General features: G+C 42.2%; 1 protein-coding gene across 6 annotated transcripts in view; it reads right to left on the reverse strand.

Moving 5' to 3' along the window:
• Positions 1-2472: 2472 nt before the first annotated feature.
• acp1 (acid phosphatase 1) overlaps positions 2473-19632 on the reverse strand; it is a 45698-nt gene continuing 28538 nt past the window's right edge. For 4 of the 6 annotated variants that reach the window (XM_063038574.1, XM_063038585.1, XM_063038544.1 and 1 more), the window contains 3 exons: positions 8314-8375; positions 3276-3381; positions 2474-3132 (listed from right to left, as the gene is read on the reverse strand). In XM_063038574.1, coding sequence (XP_062894644.1) covers positions 3055-3132; positions 3276-3381; positions 8314-8375 — 246 coding nt within the window. In that variant the 3' untranslated portion in view covers positions 2474-3054. Of the gene's footprint in view, positions 3133-3275; positions 3382-8313; positions 8376-19632 lie in introns of all 6 variants that reach the window. The other 2 variants (XM_063038554.1, XM_063038564.1) reach the window with 2 other exon arrangements.

Raw genomic sequence — 19632 nt, forward strand, 5'->3', positions numbered from 1 at the left:
TACCACAGTTGTAACACCTGGTCCTACACTTCCTCCCTCACCAGTGTTGAGGGCCCTAAACAGCAAGCCACTTCTACATGGTGAGATGGGATGCAGATTTCAACCATTTTGCTAAACATTTTGGCTGTATCTGTCATTTCCATGTATTTACTCTCAACTTCTACATAACTGCCTCCTAAAGGACCTTTTACCTTAAGCTCCCTAATCACCTCTGGTTCATTACATAACACCCAGACCAGAAAAGCTGATCCCCGAGTAGGCTCAATGACAAACCCACTCTCTTGAGATCCATTTCCAATCTGATTTTCCCAATCCACCAGCATGTTGAAATTTCCCATGACTCTTATAACACTGCCCTTTTGACACACCTTTTCTATTTCCCTTTGTAGTCTGTGGTCCACATCCCAGCTCCCTCCCGTTGGGAGGCCTGTATATAACTGACATCAAGGTCATTTTACCTTTGCAGTTTCTTAACTCAACCCACAAGGATTCAATATCTTCCGATCCTATGTCACATCTTTCTACCGAATTGATGCCATTCCTTACTGACAGAGCCGTGCCACTCCCTCACCTATCTTCCTATCCCTCCGATACAACAGGTAACCTTGGACATTTAGCTCCCAATTACAGCCATCCTTCAGCCATGATTCAGTGATGGTCACAACATCATACTTGACAATCTGTAATAGTGCAACAAGATCATCCACCTTATTTCTTATACTCTATGCACTGAGATAGAACACTTTGAGTACTGTATTGCCTACCCTTTTTGATTCTGCATCCCTAATGCACTGATACTCACTGCGCTGGCTGCAATTGCGTCCTATCATCTGCCTGCTCTTCCTGACATTCTGACTGCACACTACCTTTGTTTTTTTACCGTCTGTCCTGAGTTTCTTCTCTCTGGTTCCCACCTACCTGCCAAATTATTTTAAATCCTCCCCAACTGCTCCAGTAAATCTACTCACAAGAATATTGGGTACCCTTGGGTTCAGGTGCAACCCATCACTTTTAAACAGGTCATACCTTCCCCAAAGAGATCCCAATGATCCAAGAACCTGAAGCTCTGTCCCCTGCACCAGCTTCTCAACCACGCATTAATCTGCCAAATTACCCTCTTCCCTCATTGGCGCATGGCAAAGGCTGCAATCCAGAAATTACTACCTGAAGGTCCTGCTTCTCAGCTTTCTATCTAGCTCTCTCAATTTTCTTTTCAGGAACTCTGCTTTTTCTTCCTATGCCATTGGTATCAGTAAGTACCAAGACATCTGGCTGCTCTCCCTCCTCTTCAAAATGTTGTGGACACGATCTGAGATGTCTCTGACCCTGGCACCTGGGAGACGACATACTATTTGAGTGTTCCATTCACATCCACAGAATCTCCTGTCTGTTCCCCTGACTATTGAGTCCCCTATCACTACCGGTCTTCTCTCTTCCTCCTTCCCTTCTACACCATGGACCAATGCTCAGTGCCAGTAACCTGGTCTCCGTGGCATTACCCTGGGAGGTATCCCCCATAACAATATACAAAACAGTATACTTATTATTTAGGGAAATGGCCACAGGGTGCTCTGTGTTAACTGCCTATTCACATTTCCATTTCTCCTGACAGTCATCCAGCTACTTGCCTTCTGCAACTTTGGGGTGACTACTTCCTTGTAACTCTGATTGATGATCTCCTCACTCTCCTGTATAAGCTGAAGGTCATGCAGCTGCTGTTCCAGATTCCTAACACTGTCTTCAAGGAGCTGCAGCTGGATGACCTTTACGCAGAAGCAGTTCCCTGGAAGACTCTGGGTTTCCTGGGACTCCAACCTCCGGAATGAAGAACATACAACAGCCAGTAAGAGAGAGAAAAAAGGGAATCTTAACCAGAGCCAACGCTTCCTCTGAGCTAAAGCTTGACACTCCTACTCTCACCTCTGGCCTACTCCCAACAATAGTCACCCCACTTGGCCCTTCTGTAATTTTAAACCAGCGTCATCGCCCTGTGAGAAACCTCTCCGCTGTGGCCTGCTCCTGCCACTGACTGGGCCATCGAAATGAGCCTGAATGCCTGGAAAACTCCCCTTTTAAACAAGCGTCACCAACCTGCGAGAAACCTCGTCGCTGTGGCCTGCTCCTGCCACTGACTGGGCCATCGAAATGAGCCTGAATGCCTGGAAAACTCCCCTTTTAAACAAGCGTCACCAACCTGCGAGAACCCTTGTCGCTGTGGCCTGCTCCTGCCACTGACTGGGCCATCGAAATGAGCCTGAATGCCTGGAAAACTCCCCTTTTAAACAAGCGTCACCAACCTGCGAGAAACCTCGTCGCTGTGGCCTGCTCCTGCTACTGACTGGGCTGTTGGATAAGCCTCCTGTTATCCAAGCTCCAGGTTGTTCCTTCTTCAAGATAAACTTCCAAACTCTCATGTTAACATCCCATAGACCAGAGGCAAATTTTACAAATACATCATTTTAAGGTGTTTAACATTGCTAACAATTATAAATGTGCTATATAAATTCAAGTTTTTATTTAACCAAAGTAGTTTTATCTCTCAAAGAACAGCATTAAATGGATAATTGTAAATAGTAATTCTTTACATGTTTTGTGGTATGAGAAAATTTCTAGCATTCAAGTCATTCAGGCTGAAATGTATTTTTAAAAAGTGGAAAGGAATTAGTTGAGCAACATCAATACAGAATAAATTTAATGTGCTTAGCAATTAATCACCCTTTCTTAAACATACTTAAACTCTCAACCATATTATTAACTTCGTAGCTCCATACCATACTTCCCTGAAATTACCCTCATTAAAAATTCATGAAGACCATCAAATGCAAGTTTTAATGAGATTTTTTCAGTTTTAAAATTTGCCTGGATGAATACGTTTGTCTACTCACTACAGAGAAAACAGGAACATTGAAACATATATAGCTAATAATTTTAAATATTTAATTTAATTTCCAGTAACTAGATCTGGAAATCTGAAATCAATGATGTTGGTAAATCCATATTGAACGGATATCATTTGTTCTAATACATGATAAAAATAACTCCCCTTGAACATAATTAAGTAGTAGTCTCCAGGAATGCTGTGCAACACCTTAAACACTGCTGGTACACTTCTTCAAAATCTGATTCATTTCCCTGGAATAAAAAGCAAAAAGAAGGATAAAACAAAATCTCCAAACAGACACAAGATGGGATCGAAGAATAAATATGACTCCAATTAAAGCTTTGAACAATGTAAATTTTATATGCACAAAAAATAATTTGAATGTTTTACTTACATAATAAGGATCTTGTATAATATGCTTCTTTTGTGGATCAAATGATCCAAGTAATTTTATGTTTGACTTTGGATTGTTTACTTTTCCAGCCATTGATTTTAAAGACCTGCAAATTTATCAAACAAGAGCTAGATTTCTTCCACAAATTTTGAATCATTTTAATGATAATCACAACAGTAACTAAGTTCCTCCACATGGAATTCTGTATACCGCTTAACAAATAGTAAAACAAAACTGATAGAAACTTTGATATCAGAAGGATGCAATTTTAAATAAATCCATAATTAGGTCAGAGGAGAGAAATACATTAAAGATAGAAATTCTTTCAAGTAAATCATTTACTTATTTAATATGTGACATTAAGAAAGGCATTCTGAAAATATTAGTAGTAATTTAAAGATAATAATATAAATTTATAATCTATGATTTAATTGCTAAAAAAAGAGAAAAATACGGATAATACTTGAGTAATGGCATATACATCTAACTATCTGAAATAAAAATATTAGACTTTGATACTCTACTCAAATTAGCATTCACGTTAGCTCAGCATCTCTTTTGGAAGCAAGTTCAGTACAATGCTCTCCATTTTGCATTGGTACTAAACAGATAATTTAGTAACTGGCATGACTGCAAAATAATATTAAGCATAACTAAAGGTGAGCTGTAGTTTCACATTTCTACTATTTACAATTTGCACAGAGAATGCATCACTAAACTTCTAAAGATTCACTACTCTGAGCACTTGCTTCTTTTAGAGTCATAGTCATAAAAATAAAAAAGTACAGCACAGAAACAGGCCCGCTGGCCCGTCTAGTCCATGCTGAACTACTTAAACTGTCCAGTTTCATCGACTCGCACCCAGACCACACCCCTTCCATATCCCTGCCGCCCATGTACCTACCCAAAATTCTCTTAAATGTTCAAATCAAGCTTGTATGCACCACTTCTGCTGGTAGCTCATTCCACACTCTCATGACCCTCTGAGTGAAGAAGTTTCCCTTCATGTTAAAAATTACGCCTTCTACCCTTAACCCATGACCTCTAGTTGTAGTCCCATCCAAACTCAGTGAAAAATGCCTGCTTGCATTTACCCTATCAACATCCGTCATAATTTTGTATACCTCTATCAAGTCTCCCCCAATCTTCTATGTTCCAAGTAATAAAGTCTTAACCTATTCAACATTTCCTTACAACTCAACCTTTCCTCCAATCCCGGTAACATACTTACAAATTTTTTTCTGTGTTCTTTCAACCTACAGACAACTCCCACCACTGATTTTTTTTTTCCCTCAACTACTCCTAATTTCTACCCATAAAGACTCAACATTCTACTCTCGAGACCTTTCTGTGTTTTTATCTTATTGTTTTTTATGCTGCAATGGATCAGGAGTAACCATTATTTGGTCCTCCTTTACACAAGTGTACTGAAAATAACACTAACCAATCTTGAATTTGAATTATCATCTCTTACTATCACCCTGATTTCAGATTTAAGAGCACTCCACTTTCCGTACCTTCCTGCCTATCCTTCTGTATCACCAAGATTCCCTTGAATATTTAATTCCTAATCATCTCCATGCTGCAACCACATTTTCGCAATAATGCCTCTTTGTACTAATTTGTTCCACTAATTCACTGACCTTGTTTCAAATACTACGGGCATTCAGATAATGTCCTTACACTCATTGTCCTTTTCGAATCTAGTAACCTTTGTGTGTTTTGCATTTGACTTTCCTGTGCTTCATTCTGACTTTTTCATTTCTAATTTTTGCTTTGGTCTCTGGCTTTCTGCCTGGATTCCCACCATCCTGCCATATTAGGTTAAACCCTAATTAGTAGCAGAGGCCCTCATATAATTCATACAATTTTATAACATCTTGATCAGATCACAGAGGAATGAATATAGGCTTGCAGTTCTGGAAGAACATGATTGTACTGATGAAGATGAAAAGGAGTTTCAGCAAGATGTTACCTGGGATGTAATGCCTTAGTTATGAGATGCGATGGATAGTTTGGGTTTGTTTTCACTGGAGCAGAGGAGACCAAGGAAAAGACCTCAGTATTTTACAAAATTATGAGAGATGTACATAGTGACAAACGTTTCCTCATTGGAACCATATTTGTGTGGACAGTGAGAAACCAATCTCCATCATGGCGACGTCTAAATCCAGAGGGCCCAAGTATATGGTGAGGAGGAAAAGTGCAGACGGGATCTGAGGAAGGATTGTTTTTAACAAGCTGGTGGTGGTAAACTAGAACACATAGCCCAAGGTAACAGTGGTGCTTCTCACATACAAGTAGTATCTGAATGAGCACTTGAGTTGCCAAGACATGGAAGCCTATGGATCAAGTACTGGTAAATGGAATTGATATAGGTATTGTGGGCTGAGGGGGCTTTGCTGTATAACCTCTTGGATCTTTGGCTCTAAGATATAATATTAGGACACTTCAAAATAATCAAGATAATCAGGCAAATGCAAAAGAGCTTTATATAAAGGGAATATGACTTTTTTTGGATTTAATATGTGCTATAGATAAAGGAAAACTTTTGACAGTTGGATTGCCAAAAGGGATTTGATAGGGTGCTAATGATGGAAATAAAACCTTGTGGTACAGGAAGTAGCATGGATAGAATGTTGGCTGGCAAACAACAAAATGAACATTGGCAAAACTTGCCTTTTTTTGGTTGACAAAATTTAACGTGCATTACCAAAAGACTGGGACTTTAACTTCATATAAATGACTTAGATGAAGGAATAAAGATATAACTGCTAAATTTGCAGATGACAAGGAAAGGATGTTTGTAAATATAAGGAGTGTATAACAGGACTGGGGTGTATGGGGTGTCAGGGAGGGGTAACACCTCTGGTGGGGGAACATGTCGCGTCCTTTTCAGGGCGGTTAGTCCACCTTCGGTCCCCACCTGGCACTCAGCTCTCACCTGTGGCTCCCCGTAGCTGTTTGCATGTGACAGTGGCCACACCCCGGGCAACAGCTTCGAAAAGCCGGCTAAACCAGGTGAGGGTAGCCGACGGGTCTCAAACCCTCGGTGAGATAGGGAGTTGTCTATCCCAGCATGTGAAGACAGACTCCGGCAGATTGAGTGGACGAGACCTATGGAAGGTCCAACGGTCAAGAAGGCAGTCTCTGCAAGCGTCGTGGAACGTGTAGAGCAGGACAAGACACAGAAGACGTCCCGGTCATCCACTGCGCCTAGTCCCATCTTCAGCCGTCTAGACTCTGTCTTGCCACTGGATCCAGATGGGAATTAGGAAGAGAGAGTGAGGCTGACGCTGCGCAACTCTCCCTCACTTAAATCCAAATCACGCGCTAGTCTTGACACCATCATAATGGTGTCGAGGTCCTCATCGACGTCAACGATGGACGAACAACCAACCAACCATAACAGGATTAAAATAAGTGAGAAGGCAGAGTTGGCAAATGAGCCCAAAGTGAAATTGATCATTTTGACAAAAGAAATAAAACAGCATACATGACCGAAAGGGTAAGTGATTGCAAAGATCTAAAATGCAGATGGATCTACTTGCAAGATTTGAAAAACTCTAGATTCAGCTTATAATAATAAAAAAATCAATAGACATTATTGTTGATTGCTGGGATTAAATACAAACATTAAGAATTTACTCTTTCGTTGTAAAGGGCACTAGTGAGACCACATCCAGAGAAATGTATACAATATTGCCTTATTTAATGAACACTGCTAATGTGTTGCAAGCAGTTCACATAAGGTTTACTAGATCAATACCAAAAATGTGCTGTCTGTCTTTAGACCACAGGTTGGAAAGCCTGGGCTTGTATCCACTGGATTTTAAAAGAGTGAACTTGATTGAAACATATTAGATCTATAGGGGTTTTGGCAGGATGTTTTCTACCTGCTTGAGAATCTTGAACCAGGGATCACAGCTTAAATCAGAATCAGATTTATTATCACCAGCATGCGTTGTGAAATTTGTTAACTTAGCAGTAGCAGTTCAATGCAATACACAACACAGAAGAAAAAAAAATAATGTAAATCAATTACAGTATATGTACACCGAACAGATTAAAACTTGTGCAAAAAACAGAAACAATACATATTAAGAACAATAAGAAAAGCGACCACTCATTTAAGATAGAGATGAGGTGAATTTTTTTTTCTGACGGTTGTAAGATTTTGCAATTCTCTTCCTCAAGGCAGTGGAAGCAGCATCATTCAATATTTCATAATAAGACGAGGGGTTACTGGAGTGGGAACTTTGCAAAATTGGGGCTAGAATTAGATCAGTGATCTTACTGAATTACAAAGTAAGCTCAAGGGCCAAATGGCCAATACATATATATTCATCTAATATATATATTCTAATATATATTCATCTATCAATTGCAAACAATCCATTCTATTGTACCAAAGTGAAAATATCAAGTAATTGGGAAAACCACCAGGTGTGTAACTATTTTTCCCCACATTGTCTGCATAAAGAGGAAAACCAGCCAAATAAAAATTCAATTTTTAGCACTTTACAATTGGGCATAACATGTGATTTTCATTCTATTGGAAAACTTGGGCAACATACTGTACAATATTACATGAAAAAAAAATGGCACCATTTAAGAAACCAGAATGGAGTAGTAATAGGAGTTCTACCCAACAAGAAGCCAAATACCAGCATATGAACAATGAAAATAGGTTTTGAGAGAGGATCTAGACTCTAGAGATTATAATTTTTTAAACATCTAAATCATTCATAAAGTTCCACATGAACAATAATCCCTTTCACTCCCTCACACTTTTATTTATAAGTTTTGAAATGATTTTAAGGAAAACTTTAAACTGATTTCCAGATAAGGAAATTCTACTGTTGAGATAGTATTGCAAGGAAACTATAACTAATGGTTATGTCCTGTTGTGATTCACAAAGAAAGATAATTGATGTACACAAAGGCTAAATCATATTATGCCTGGAAATAATTTAAAATGACAGGTGTCAAACCTGTTTCAAACTACATCAGTTGCAGAAAATATTATTTGACTCACCTCAAATTGCTTTCATCCATGCAAAGCATAAAATCAAATGTTGCAAAATCATTCTTGGTTACCTAGAATTGAAAAACATAAAGCATAAGTTTTATTTTAATTATTAGATTATTGCACATATCAACTGAATAATCAACATTTTATTAAAATTACCCAGAAACTATTCTGCTCTGCTGAAATAATCTTTCAGTGATTTACTGTATGATCATCTCTCATTTCCCAGTGATCCAAAGAAAAAGGTACCAACTTGATCAAGTTCCATGAGTTCTGGCAAACAACCTTGTAAATCCTTTCTTCATGTTTTCCAGCTTAATGGTATCTTTTCTATACCAGTATTACCAAAACCGAACAGAATAATCCAAATTTGTCATTACTGATGTCTTGTTACAAAGGCAACATAACCGCCCAACTTCCGTACTCAGTGCCCTGACTGATGATGCAAAACAGCTTTATTCATGACCAGGTGTAGCTGCAATGCCACTTTTAGGGAGCCATGTACTGTTACTTCTAGCTGCCTATGATTTGTTTTATCATGTGCAGCGAGGTTAAGATGACAGATGATTGCATAACTGAAAAATTGGTACAGGTCATAGAGATACAGATTTTTGGGCTAATGGAATTTCTTCTGGAGCACAGATTACGTATGTAAGACGGATTGTGGCATCTGAACTTTCAGTGAGCAACATCATAACAGGCAGATTTGCTAGTAAAACCACGGAGGGTTTAAAATAGTTTGGCAGGAGAGAGGGAGTCTCAGCAGCAGGCAGGCAAATGAGAGGCTTGACAGTGATACAGGTCAGCGACAGCAAGCTGAATACACAACACAGTCAGGGGCATGCAAGTTGCAAGATAAAACTAATGGATTAAATTTCATTTATTTTAGTACAAGAGGCCTGACAGGTAAGGCAGAGAAACTCAGAACAGGGAAAGCTACAAAGGATTGGGATGTTATAGTCATTACAGAAATGTAGTTAAGGGAGAACTATGAGAAATACAAAGGGCCGATCCCTTATTGGTGTGTACTACAGGCCACAAAATAGTCGATGAAAATTAGAAAATATTATATATGTAGGGTGTTTGGGACTGCCGTAATGTTAAGGGCTTTCATGGGGCTGAATTTGTTCAGAGTGTTCATTAGTTTCCTTGGGTAATATATAGAAGGGCTAGCTAGGGAAAGGGCAAAGGTCAACCTCCTCTTGGGTAATAATGTGGGGAAAGAGACTGAGATAATATTGTAGGAGCACTTCGGTTAGTTCTATTTGTTAATTAAATAGTTGTGGAAAGCAGCAGAACTTTTCCACAAGTTCAGGTTTGAAATTGGAGCAACACAAAATTTGCTGGTATGAGACAGGAACTTGCAAAGGATTAGGTTGATTATGAGCAAGGGGACCTGCGGCATATCGGAGTGAGAGCTCAAGTTCTGCATGTTCCTAGTGGAGTGATGGGCAAGGTTGACAAAATATGACATGAGATATTAGGACAGTGGCTTGAAAAAATGAGACATGGATTGGGTAGAGGTCACACGGAATTAAGTGAAACTTTGGAGGTGTATAGGGAATGCAAGAGTGTCAAGAAGGAAATCAAGATACGGGGGCGTGAGACGGCTTTGGCAGAGAAGATTAAGAACACAAATAGATTTTTACAGTATATTAAAGACAAAAGCGTAACCAGAGAGAGAATAGAGTACCTGAGAGACAAAAGTGTACATCTATGTGTGGAACCATAGCAAATCATTAAGGTCCTCAATGAATATTTCTCATCTGTTTTTTTTTACGATGGTGGAAGACAAAAACTTTGGAACTAGGAAAGTTAATGGGAAAATTTTGGGAAAAGCACACATTACAGTAAAGGAGGTGCTCAATGAACTAAAGTGCATGAAGGTAAATAAATTTCTAAAACCTGATCAGGTAGATCCAAGAAAACTCTGATAAGTTAGAGAGGAAAAAACCAAAACAAAAATGATTACAGGATTAAATGGCTTGTCAAATATAAGTGATTGTTGGCCCTGGGCGTTTATTCGCTGGAATTCAGAAGAATGAGAGGGAGGGATGTCACTGAAACGTATCAAATGGTGAAAGGCCTTGATAAGATTGGATGTGGAGAAGACGTTTCCCATTGTGGCAGTCTCTAAGACCAGAGGAAACTCCTCAGAATAGAGGGATGCTCTTTTAGAACAGGGATGAGGAGGAATTTCTTTAGCCAGAGAGTGAGGAATCTGTGGAATTTGTTCCCACAAGCAGCTGTGGAGGTCAAATCTTTATGTATATTTAAGGATGAGGTTGAGAGATTCATGGTTGGTCAGGGCATGAAGGGAAATGCTGTGGAGGCTGAGAGGAAAATTGGATCAGCCATGATGAAATGGCAGAGTAGACGTGATGGGCCAAATGGCCTAATTCTGCTCTGATATATTAAGGCATTATGAATCCTGGCTGAGATACTTGCATCATGATTCGTCATGGGTGAAATGCCAGAAAATTAGAATCAGCTTTGTTATCACTGACATGTGAAATTTGTTGTTTTGTGGCAGCGGTATAGAACAATACATAAAATTACTATAAGTTATCATAAGAAATATAAAAATAAGATATTGCAAAAAGAGAACAAAACAGTGTTTATGGGTTAACAACAGGAATTCTGCAGATGCTGGAAATTCAAGCAACACACATCAAAGTTGCTGGTGAATGCAGCAGGCCAAGCAGCATCTGTAGGAAGAGGCGCAGTCGACGTTTCAGGCTGAGACCCTTCGTCAGGACTAACTGGAGGAAGAGTGAGTAAGGGATTTGAAAGTTGGAGGGGGAGGGGGAGATCCAAAATGATAGGAGAAGACAGGAGGGGGAGGGATAGAACCAAGAGCTGGACAGGTGATAGGCAAAAGGGGATACGAGAGGATCATGGGACAGGAGGTCCGGGAAGAAAGACAAAGAGTGGGGGGGGGAACCCAGAGGATGGGCAAGAGGTATATTCAGAGGGACAGAGGGAGAAAAAGGAGAGTGAGAGAAAGAATGTGTGCATAAAAATAAGTAATAGATGGGGTACGAGGGGGAGGTGGGGCCTTAGCGGAAGTTAGAGAAGTCGATGTTCATGCCATCAGGTTGGAGGCTACCCAGACGGAATATAAGGTGTTGTTCCTCCAACCTGAGTGTGGCTTCATCTTTACAGTAGAGGAGGCCGTGGATAGACATGTCAGAATGGGAATGGGATGTGGAATTAAAATGTGTGGCTACTGGGAGATCCTGCTTTCTCTGGCTGATGTAGAAGTAGATGTTCAGTAAAGTGGTCTCCCAGTCTGCATCGGGTCTCGCCAATATATAAAAGGCCACATCGGGAGCACCAGACGCAGTATATCACCCCAGTCGACTCACAGGTGAAGTGTTGCCTCACCTGGAAGGACTATTTGGGGCCCTGAATGGTGGTAAGGGAGGAAGTGTAAGGGCATGTGTAGCACTTGTTCCGCTTACACGGATAAGTGCCAGGAGGGAGATCCGTGGGGAGGGATGGGGGGGACGAATGGACAAGGGAGTTGTGTAGGGAGCGATCCCTGCGGAATGCAGAGGGGGGGGGGAGGGAAAGATGTGCTTAGTGGTGGGATCCCGTTGGAGGTGGCGGAAGTTACGGAGAATAATATGTTGGACCTGGAGGCTGGTGGGGTGGTAGGTGAGGACCAGGGGAACCCTATTCCTAGTGGGGTGGCGGGAGGATGGAGTGAGAGCAGATGTACGTGAAATGGGGGAGATGCGTTTAAGAGCAGAGTTGATAGTGGAGGAACGGAAGCCCCTTTCTTTAAAAAAGGAAGACATCTCCCTCGTCCTAGAATGAAAAGCCTCATCCTGAGAGCAGATGCGGCGGAGACGGAGGAATTGCGAGAAGGGGATGGCGTTTTTGCAAGAGACAGGGTGAGAAGAGGAATAGTCCAGATAGCTGTGAGAGTCAGTAGGCTTATAGTAGACATCAGTGGATAAGCTGTCTCCAGAGACAGAGACAGAAAGATCTAGAAAGGGGAGGGAGGTGTCGGAAATGGACCAGGTAAACTTGAGGGCAGGGTGAAAGTTGGAGGCAAAGTTAATAAAGTCAACGAGTTCTGCATGCGTGCAGGAAGCAGCGCCAATGCAGTCGTCAATGTAGCGAAGGAAAAGTGGGGGACAGATACCAGAATAGGCACGGAACATAGATTGTTCCACAAACCTAACAAAAAGGCAGGCATAGCTAGGACCCATACGGGTGCCCATAGCTACACCTTTAGTTTGGAGGAAGTGGGAGGAGCCAAAGGAGAAATTATTAAGAGTGAGGACTAATTCCGCTAGACGGAGCAGGGTGGTGGTAGAGGGGAACTGATTAGGTCTGGAATCCAAAAAGAAGCGTAGAGCTTTGAGACCTTCCTGATGGGGGATGGAAGTATATAAGGACTGGACATCCATGGTGAAAATAAAGCGGTGGGGGCCAGGGAACCTAAAATCATCGAAAAGTTTAAGAGCGTGAGAAGTGTCACGAACATAGGTCGGAAGGGATTGAACAAGGGGTGATAAAACAGTGTCGAGGTATGCAGAAATGAGTTCGGTGGGGCAGGAGCAAGCTGAAATAATGGGTCTACCTGGACAGGCAGGTTTGTGGATCTTGGGTAGGAGGTAGAAACGGGAAGTGCGGGGTGTGGGAACTATAAGGTTGGTAGCACTGGATGGGAGATCCCCTGAGCGGATAAAGTCGGTGATGGTGTGGGAGACAATGGCTGGTGCTCCTTAGTGGGGTCACGATCGAGGGGTAAATAAGAGGAGGTATCCGCGAGTTGTCGCTGTGCCTCGGCAAGGTAGAGGTCAGTACGCCAGACTACAACAGCACCCCCCTTATCGGCGGGTTTAATAATAAGGTTAGGATTAGTGTGGAGGGAGTGGAGAGCAGAGCGTTCAGAAGGAGTGAGGTTGGAATGGGGACAAGGTGCGGTGAAGTCGAGACGGTTGATGTCCCGTCGGCAATTAGCGATAAAGAGATCCAGAGCAGGCAGAAGACCAGAGCGGGGTGTCCATGAAGAAGAGGAGGGTTGAAGACGGGAGAAGGGGTCATCGGTGGGGGTGGAAGAGGCCTTGCCGAAGAAGTAGGCTCGGAGACGGAGAAAGAAAAGTTCCGCATCGTGGCGAACACGGAACTCGCTGAGGTGTGGGCGAAGGGGGACAAAGGTGAGGCCCTTACTGAGAACAGAGCGTTCTGCCTCCGACAGTTGAAGGTCGGAGGGGATGGTAAAGACCCGGCACGGATGAGAGCTGGGATCAGAGCGGGGAGGGGGGAGGCTAGGGGTGTCAATGGAGAGGGGAGGGTTGGGATGAGAGGAAGATGGAGCCTCTGAGGGCCCAGGAGTTGACGGTGGGATCGAGGAAGACGGGGCTGTGGAGTGGTGGTGGGGGAAGGGGAGACGGGAGTCACAACAGCAGCACATAAAGACCCGGCCTGGAGTTCAAGGCTGGAGTCGCAGTTGGTGGTTGCGCAATCGCTGTGAAGGTGTCCATGGTCGTTGCTGGAGTCCGGGTTTTGAATATGCCCTGAGTGTTGGAGCTGTCGAGATCAATGGCAGGGGCCGCAATCTGAAGTTCATGCCTGCTGTTTATGGGTTCATGGACCATTCAGAAATCTATGGAAGAGGGCAAGAAGCTGTTCCTAAAACTTTGAGTATGAGTCTTCAGGTTCTGTACCTCCTCCCTGATCGTAGCAATGAGACGAGCAATGTGGTGAATGGTGAAGATCCTTAATGATAGGTGCTGACTTCTTCAGACATGTCCTCTGCTGATCCTATGCATTGAAGCCAGCATATCAGGTGATGATGCAACCAGTCAGAATGCTCTCCATGGTATAGTAATATAAAAATTTCCCAGTGTTTGGTGACATACAAAATCTTCTCAATCTCCCAATAAAGTATAGACACTAGCATGCCTTCTTCATGATAGCATCAGTATGCTGGGCCCAGAATACCTCCTCTGAGATGTTGATGCCCAGGAACTTGAAGCTGCTCACCCTGCACAATGTGGACTGGTGTGTGTTTTCTTGACTTCCCCTTTCTGAAGTCCACATCAATTTCTTGATCTTAATGATATTGCACTCAACCCATCTCACTCCTGTATGGCTCTAAAATTCTGCAATGACAGCCGTGTCACCGGTAAATTTATAAATGCTGTTTGAGTTGGGTGTAGAGCCATAAAGTCATAGGTCACTACAGTACTTAAAAGGCCATTTGGCCCATATAGTCCATGCCATACTATTAATCTGCCTAGTCCCATCAAACTACAGCTGGACCACAGCCCTCTGTACACCTCCCATCAATGTAACTATTGAAATGTCTCTTGCTGAAATCGAACCTACATACAACACTTCTGCTGGCAGCCCCTTTACACTTTCACCACCCTTTAAGTGAAGAAGTTTTCCTTCCTGTTCCCCTTAAACATTTAACCTTTCATCCTTAAAATATGACCTCTAGTTCTTGTCCAAACTCAGCTGAAAAAGCCTGCTTGTATTTACCTTATCTATATCCCTCATAATTTTGCATACCTTCATCAAATCTCCCCTTAATCTCCTATGCTTTAGGGAATAAAGTCCAAACTTATTCAACCTTTCCTATGACTCAGGTCCTCAACTGCCAGCAACATCCCTGTAAATTTTCTATGCACTCCTTCAACCTTATTTACAGCTTTCCTGTAGATATATAATCAGAACTGCACATAATACTCCAATTTAGGCCTCACAACTTATACAACTTCAATACAACACCCCAACTCCTACACTAAGTACTTTGATTTATGAAGGCCAAGGTGTCAAATGGTCTCTTTATGACCCCATCTAACTGTGATGCCACTTTCATGGAGTTATGGATCTGTATTCCCAGATCCCTCTGTTCTACCATACTCCTCAGTCTATAAATCCTACTCTGGTTTGTCCTCACAAACACCTCATACTTGTTTGCATTAAATTCCATCTGCCATTTTGCAGCTCATTTTCAGCTAGTCTAGATCCCACTGCAAGCTTTGATAGCTTCCTCATCGTCCACGACACCAGGAGTCTTTGTATTATCCACAAATTTTCTGACAGTGTCATCCAAATTGTTCATATAGATAACAAAAAACAGAGCCAGCACCAATCCCTGTGGCACACCATTAGTTGCAGGCCTCTAGTCAGAGAAGCAACTATCTATTGCCACTCTCTGGCTTCTCCTACAAAGCCAATATCCTATCTCAACTACCTTATCCTGAATGCCAAGTGTCTGAACTTTCTTGACCAACTTCCCATGTGGAACTTTGCCAAAGGCCTTGCTAATTCCTTGTAGACAACATCCATTGTCTCGCTTTCATTCCTAGAATCATTCTCATGAACCTCCTCTGGACCCTCTCCAATACCACATCTTTTCTTAGATAAGGGGCACTAAACGAATGCAAGAATAGCATGATCAGGCATATTAATGTGTGGCTGAGAGACTGGTGTCGGGGGCAGGGCTTTAGATTCTTGGATCATCAGGGCCTCTTCTGGGGGAGGTACGACCTGTACTAAAGGGACAGCTTACACCTGAACCCAAAGGGATCCAATATCCTAGCGGGCACATTTAATAGAGCTGTTAGGGAGGGTTTAAACTAATTTGGCAGGGGATGGGAACCAGAGTGATAGGGTTGAGGAAGGGGAAGACAAAAATACATCAGAAATAGCGTGCAACAGAGATTATAGAAAAAACAGGCAGGAGATGAGGCTTAATTACAGCCAACGGCATGAGTTACAGGGAAATAGAGGCGTGGTGCAGCTCAAACAGAAAGCAACAAATACTGGACTGTTATATTTGAATGCACACAGCATAAGGAATAAAATGGATGATCTTGAAATTCCACTACAGATTGGAAAATATGACATGGCCATCTCTGAAACTTGGTTGCCATTGGGAGCTGAACGTCCAAGGATATACGGTGTATTGGAAAGATAGATTAGTAGGCAGACGGGGTGGTGTAGCTCTGTGTGTAAGAAATAATATTAAATCATTAGGAAGAGATGACATAGGATTGGAAGGTGTACAGTCTCTATGGGTTGAGTTAAGAAATGGCAAGGGTAAAAGGACCTTAATAACAGTTACATACACGCCTCCAAACAGCAGCCCGGATGTCAATTACAAATTACAGCAACAGATAGAAAAGGCGTGTCAGAAAGGCAATGTCATGATAATCGTTGGGGATTTTAACATGAAAGTGGATTGGGAAAACAAGGTCTGTACTGGATCTCAAGAGATAATCTGTAGAATGTTTAAGGGATGGCCTTTTAGAACAGCTTGTTGTTGAGCCCACTAGATTGGGTGTTGTCCAATGATCCGGAGGTGATAAAAGAGCTTAAGGTTAAGGAACCCTTTGGGAACAGTGATCACAATATGATCAAGCTCACACTGAAATTTGAGAGGGAAAAAATAAAATCCAATGTGTTGGTATTTCAGTGGAATAAAGGAAAATACAATGGCATGAGAGCGAAACTGGCTGAAGTTGACAGGAAAGGGACAACTGCAGGAAGGACAGCAGAGCAACAACGGATGGAGTTTCTGCAAAAATGAGGGAAGTGCAAGAAAGATACATTCTAAATAAGAAGAAATTTTCAAAGGGAAGAAGGACACTACCGTGGCTGACAAGTGAAGTCAGAGCCAAAATAAAAGCAAAAGAGAGGGCATACAAGGAAGCCAGTGGGAAGATTAGAGGATTGGGAAGCTTTTAAAAACTTGCAGAAGGAAACTAAGTAAGTCATTAAAAATGAAAAGATGAATTATGAAAGGAAGTGGCTGACTAATATCCAAGAAGATACTAAAAGCTTTTTTAAGTATATAAAGGATAAAACAGAGTTGAGGGTAGATATAGGACCAATAGAAAATGACGCTGGAGATATTGTAATGACAGATGCAAAGAAGGCAGAGGAACTGAATGCGTATTTTGCATTAGTCTTTACAGTGGAAGATGTATGCAGTATACCAGACATTCAGGGAAGTGAAATTTGTGCAGTGAAAATTATGACTGAGAAGGTGCTCAGGAAGCTTAATCGTCTGAGGGTGGATAAATGTCCTGGACCTGATGGAGTGCACCCTTGGGTTCTGAAGGAAATAGTTGGAGAGGTTGCGGAGGCATTAATGATGACCTTTCAAGAATCAATAGGTTCTGGCAATGTACCAGATGATTGGAAAATTACAAATGTTACACCGCTATCTGAGAAGGGTGGGAGGTAGCAGAAAGGAAACTATAGACCTGTTAGCCTAACATCAGTGGTTGGGAAGTTATTGAAATCGATTGTTAGGGATGAGATTACGGAGTACCTGGAAGCACATGACAAGATAGACCAAAGCCAGCATGGTTTTCTGAAAGGAAAATCCTGACAAACCTACTTCAATTCTTTGAGGAAATTACAAGCAGGGTAGACAAAGTAGATGCCGTAGACGTGGTGTACTTGGATTTTCAGAAGGCCTTTAACAATGAGGCTGGTAAGAGCCCATGGAATTACTGTGAAGTTACCAGCATGGGTGGAGCATTGGCTGGTCAGCAGAAACAGAGAGTGGGAACAAAAGGATCCTATTCTGGCTGGCTGCCAGTTACCAGGGGAGTTCCATAGGGGCCGGTGTACGATGTATATCAATGGTTTGGACTATGGGATTAATGAATTTGTGGCTAACTTTGCCGAAGATACAAAGATAGGTGGAGGAGTGGGTAGTGTTGAGGAAACAGAGAGCCTGCAGAGAGATTTAGATAGTTTAGGAGAATGGGCAAAGAAATAGCAAATGAAACACAATTTTGGAAGGTGTATGGTCATGCATTTTGGTGGAAGAAATAAACGGGCTCCCCATCTGTTATTTACAAACGTAGATGGGGAGAGAATTCAAAGTGCAGAGATGCAAAGGGAATTGGGATCCCTTGTGCAAGGTACGCTAAAGGTTAACCTCCAGGTTGAGTCCATTGTGAAGAAGGTGAATGCAATGTTGGCATTCATTTCTAGAGGTATAGAATACAAGAGCAGGGATGTGATGTTGAGGCTCTATAAGGCACTCGTGAGACCACACGGAGTATTGTGTGCAGTTTTGGGCTCCTTATTTTAGAAAGGATATACTGACATTGGAGAGGGTTCAGAGAAGATTCACGAGAATGATTCCAGGAATGAAAGGGTTACCGTATGAGGAACGTCTGGCAGCTCTTGGGCTTATTCCCTGCAGTTCAGGAGAATGAGTGGAGATCGCATAGAAACATTCCAAATGTTAAAAGGTCTGAACAGATTAGATAGGGCAAAGTTATTTCCCATGGTAGGGGAGTCTAGGGCAAGAGGGCAGGACTTCAGGATTGAAAGGACGTCCATTTAGAACAGAGATGCGGAGAAATTATTTTAGTCAGAGTGTGGTAAATCTGTAGAACTTGTTGCCATGAGCGGCTGTGGAGGCCAAGTCAGTGGGTGCATTTAAGGCAGAGATAGAAAGGTCCTTGATTAGCCAGGGAATCAAAGGGTACGGGGAGAAGGCAGGGGAGTGGGGATGACTGGAAGAATTGGATCAGCCCATGATTGAATGGCAGAGCAGACTCGATGGGCCGAATGGCCTACTTATGTTACTATGTCCTATGGTCAGAGAGTCTAGGACAAGAGGGCACAGCCTCAGGATAGAGGGGGCATCCATTTAAAACAGAGATGTGGAGAAATTTCTTTAGCCAGAGGGTGGTGAAATGGGGAATTTGTTACCACAGGTAGCTGTGGAGGCCAGATCACTGGGTGTACAAGGCAGAGACTGATAGTTTCTTGATTGGATATGGCATCAAAGGTTATGGGAGAAGGCCGGGGAGTGGGGCTGAGGAGAGGAAAGAAAGGATCAGCAATGGCTGAATGGCAGAGCAGACTCAATGAGCCAAATGGCCTAATTCTGCTCTTATGTCTTACAGTCTAAACTATGTACATGCATTCTGTGGTCCAAGCTGTTCTAAAATACTCAACAGGGTCTTGCCATTCACTGCGTATTGTCCTGGTCTGCTTTATCTTCGCAAAATGCATCACTTCACACTTGTATGAATTAATTTCCCAAACCCTTTGCCTACTTTCCCAGTTGATCTGGAACCTTCGACAACCACTTTCACCGTCTGCAATATGACTAATCGTAGTGTCATCTACAAACTTATTAATCATGCCACTTAAATTCTCTTCTAAACCATTAAAATGTATGACAAAAAATACAGGACAAAACATTGGGACCAGTGATATAACTTACAAGTCTCTAATCTGAAAATTCAATTTAGTATTCAATTGCCATCTCACTTTGGACCCCATGTTTTCTATTCTCTGGACCAGCCTACCATACAGGAC

Source organism: Mobula hypostoma, chromosome 2 (genome assembly GCF_963921235.1).
Source record: "Mobula hypostoma chromosome 2, sMobHyp1.1, whole genome shotgun sequence".
Classification (NCBI taxonomy): Eukaryota; Metazoa; Chordata; class Chondrichthyes; order Myliobatiformes; family Myliobatidae; genus Mobula; species Mobula hypostoma.